A 3,990-nucleotide genomic window follows, 5' to 3' on the forward strand; every position below is an offset into this window, starting at 1 on the left:
TCCTGGTGGGACGCTCTTGGAATCGGAATGACACGGTGTAACGTGGCAGGTGCCTCCACGCGGCAGAGTCCAGAAAGTGCCAGGGCGACCTCTTCACAGTATTTCACATGCAAAGGGGAAGACGAGGGGGCGCCGCCTGTGCGGCCCGGAGGCAGGGAGGGGGCCGACCGTCCTCCGTCCTCCGTCCTCCGTCCTCCATCCTCATGGTGCAGCTCCCGAGGCCCTGCTGCCACGGCCGCGTCCTCACCTCGGTCAGGTGGCTCGCTCTGCGTCCAGGAGAGACTGCGCCTCAAACAGCAGACACCTGTTCGTCCTCTGCGGACGCCGCAGGGTGGGAGGGAGGGGGAGAGAACAGTGAGTGAGTGGCGATGCCTCCTCCTACAGAGGAAGCCCTCACTGACCGGCCGCAGCGCTGCGGCGTCTGCCCTGGTGACCGTACCTAAAACCCGTGTTCTGCTCCTAGGCGAGGATTAACGAGAACAAAAAGGTTAAAAGAAATACAGGCGATGTGCATCTTTAAATGCAAGGGGGCTTTAAAACATTTATGGAAAGTTAAAGTTCAACTTTAATACAAAAAACTTTGAAATCATCAATTTTTTTTGAGGTTTTTGCTATAGGGCGCATGGGCTCACCAGAAAGACAGAGAGAGACTGAAGGACAGTGAGAGATTATCCCCCCAGGGGCGATGTCCACACCGCAATCCCTTCTCCTCCATTCTCCTCTTGGGATCTTGGGCACGCACGCACACGCGCCTGGCGTGAGTTTAAGCCGCCAGGTCCAGGACTTGAACCGTGGTCAACTACATGGGAGTCCAGCAATGTAGCCATTATGCCAACTGCTGGTCCCCATGCAATTTTTTTTAAAAACAGCCATTTCCCTGGACTTCTTGGAAACCTCTTATATAGATTTACTAAATTAGAAATGTGTATCAGAAAACTGTTAGTAATAAATTCCTGAAAATGTATAAAGTCGCGTGTCCACGCTTTAACACGCAGCCACGTGTGGCCTGGGCTACATATAAAAACGGATGTGGCAATCCCCTGTAGTGGCAAGCTATAGACAATTTTCATCCACGGTCTTGCTTTTTTCTAAATGACTGTGTCACAAACGTTAAACTAAAAAGCCAAGAAAGGTGTCGCCCCCGCCCTCAGGCTTCATGGCCGGTAGACGGCAGGGGTCCACACTGGACCACCATCTCCGGCTGGGCCCCCAGGCACTAACGGCCCGGGGAGAGTCTCCAGGGAACCCTTAGCCGTCCTGGCGGCTCAGGATGCTTCCAGACAGTCTTGGACACCAACTTGGGACGGTGTCATTCTTTCCTGGAAAGCAGGGCCGCGCGGCACCGCGACTGTACTGAGGGCTAAGGAAGAGCTCAGACACAGCCCCCATGACAAGTGATCCTCCGCGCTCCCGGGCATCTCTCTAGCCGTGTAGGAAACCGCGCAAACAGCACGGCACCGACAGCCACGGCCTCCCGAGTGACCTGGCAGAGGTCCGAGCAGGCGGTCTCCCAGGTGGGCACCTACCATCCTCCTCGGCAGGGAGCCCCGGAGGCGCGTGGGCGTCGGCGGGCTTGTGCCACTGCGGCTTGCTGGACGGCCTGCTGCTTGGCGGCTGTGGCCCCGGCACGGGTCCCGCAGGCTCCGAGGGCCGGGCCACCATGCGAGAGCGCTGCAGGGCCACAGTGTAGTCGGGAGGCTTCCTGGTCGGGTGGCAGTGCGTCTCCGGGAAGTCAGCGATGGGGATCCCGACGTAGCCGGGCGGCGTGGGCGGTGGTTCCCGGTACCTGCCCTCCTTGCGTGCTGTGGCAGAGACGAACAGTCAGCCTCGGGGCACACGGCTGCCACACACGTTAAGCAGAACACAGAAACGATAACCGGAGCGGCACCGTGCACAAGCAAGCGTGGCTGTGCGCGGCAGGGGCAGAACCAGCCGGGCGGCCAACCAGGGGAGAAGGCCGACCAGACCAGACATCGGGGCTCTGGGGCCCTGCTGCTTAACCATGTCTCCTGCCAACCCAGCAGTGAGCTCAGGCCAGGCTTTGCGGAGAGGTCACCGTGGACGGTAAACACAAAGCCACGTGCCACAGGCTGGGCCACAAGGGAACTCGGGAGAGCGCCCATTCCCTCTCCCTCCAGGACCAGGGTGCCTGGCACTCAGTGTGGCACGTGTCCCGCCCCCGACAAGTCACTCCCTTTCGGGCCTCAGGACTCACCCTGGAAGCAGTGAGTTACGGCAGCCTTGCGAAGGAGACCCGAAGAGGACGCCCACCTTAGGCTACACTGAAAAACACTGGCTTTTCCTTCATGTCCCTTCTAGTCGCTGACGGTCGCCATCGGCAACGTGAAGCCTGGAAGCTCGTTTCTTGAGCCCTGGACCTACCTGCCAGCCCTGCTCTAGCTCCCACTCCTCACGGGGCCTTTCCGAGTCTGAGTCGGCCGGAAGGAAGCCCTGGGGGCCCGCTCCATGGCAGGAGCGAGGCGCTGCTCCAGGGGCACCTGCGGGTGCCGTGGTCCGGACCCAGCACGGCCAGCCTCAAGCACGCTGGGCACTTGTGCGAGTGCCCGGGAGCCGACGGGCCGGAGCCCCAGGGCAGTGGCGGCAAGCTCCAGCCCTGGGGCAGTCGATGGGCTCCTGTGTCCATGCTGGAAGCTAAGTAAGCAGAAAGCAGGACGCGCCCAGAAAGTCCAGCTCGAGAGAGTGTGGTCGCCGTCTGCTCACCTCGACAGGAGATGGAACGTGACACCCGCTGTGGCCCGGGACGCGCCCAGTGACCCCGGTGTCCCACTGAGAGCTTGCCGTCTACGAGGGCCACATTGCAGAATGCGCACCTCTTCACTCTCTGACCTAATCCTGCAGCTCAGCAGTAAGACGTCGAACGTCCACGGAAACCACGCCCACCACGTTCAGGGACCACCGGCAGGCGCTGTCCCAGAGACCGTGCACGGGACCCCAGCAATCCTCATACGAGCTCCTGAGGAAGGGACTGGCAGGACTGGCCCACGTCCTAAAGCAAGTTCAGTGGCCAGACTCAGGTGTCACGTGACCTGCCAACTCCTGAACCCACACCCTTCCTCAGCACACGGGAGTCCGTGCCCTCCCCTCCCCAATCAACGACCTTCGAGTTTGCCAAGCATCGTTCTGAGTACTCGAGGAAACAAACTAGAATAGTAACATAGTAACACATCTGAAACCACTTCAAGGAGAAAAAATACCTCCTTTATGGGCATGGTGGAGCCCACTCTATGGCAAAAAAAAGAAGAAAAAGAAAAATTCCCCCTTCATGAGGAACGGGCACCGATTCTGATCATTTCAAACAAAGGGAGAAACGAGCCGCTAACACCCACGCCGCCGACCCGGACCGCTGAGGCTCACGGACTCGCCACGCTGGAGTCTCTCCACGCACGCCCACAGAGACCGGGTCGGGACCACGCCAACGTCCAGCCCTGGGTCAGACAGGGCGTGAGGGCAGCCGCACTCGGGCTGGCCCACATGGGCGGACCCGGGCTCACAGCAGAGACCTCCCTGAGAACGCCCTGGAAGGCCCACGGAGCAGCACCGGCTGAGCCTCAGGACAGCCTCCCTGGGGAATGGGCGAGTCGAGGCCGGCGGTCGGGGCAGGCCAGCCCCCACCCTGCGCAACTCACCGATGAGCCCCTTGGCGCCGCTGGGCGTCACCGCGATGTGGACGGGCGTAGGGACCGGCTTGGGGTCTTCGGCCACAGGCGCCATGCTGCTGCCCTCGGCATCGGTGGACACGTCCTTGCCCCCCCTCCGCTTTATGGTGCCCGTGTCACCCTCCGAGTCCTCTCCCCAGCAGCCCGTGGGCGAGGCCCAGCTGGCGCGGGACTGGGCCTGCTCCAGGCTGTCGCGGCTGCGGCTCTGCCGGCTGTACTTGGCACTGTGGTCGGGAAACGGGACCTGGTCCGAGTGGCCGCTCGAGGCCCAGAAGCCGGCGGGGTCCCCCGTGTAGTCCAGGCGAGCGGGGCC

General features: G+C 61.4%; 1 protein-coding gene across 1 annotated transcript in view; it reads right to left on the minus strand.

Moving 5' to 3' along the window:
• Positions 1 to 14: 14 nt before the first annotated feature.
• The window catches only part of RAPGEF2 (Rap guanine nucleotide exchange factor 2), a 132,639-nt gene continuing 128,663 nt past the window's right edge, over positions 15 to 3,990 (minus strand). Inside the window, 3 exon segments of the mRNA XM_006164178.2 lie at positions 15 to 315; positions 1,527 to 1,802; positions 3,648 to 3,990. The exon segment at positions 3,648 to 3,990 is cut by the window's right edge and continues 208 nt beyond it. Coding sequence (XP_006164240.1) covers positions 290 to 315; positions 1,527 to 1,802; positions 3,648 to 3,990 — 645 coding nt within the window. The 3' untranslated portion in view covers positions 15 to 289.

The sequence above is a fragment of the Tupaia chinensis genome, unplaced genomic scaffold (assembly GCF_000334495.1).
Source record: "Tupaia chinensis unplaced genomic scaffold, TupChi_1.0 Scaffold143591_1, whole genome shotgun sequence".
In the NCBI taxonomy this organism is placed as follows: domain Eukaryota; kingdom Metazoa; phylum Chordata; class Mammalia; order Scandentia; family Tupaiidae; genus Tupaia; species Tupaia belangeri.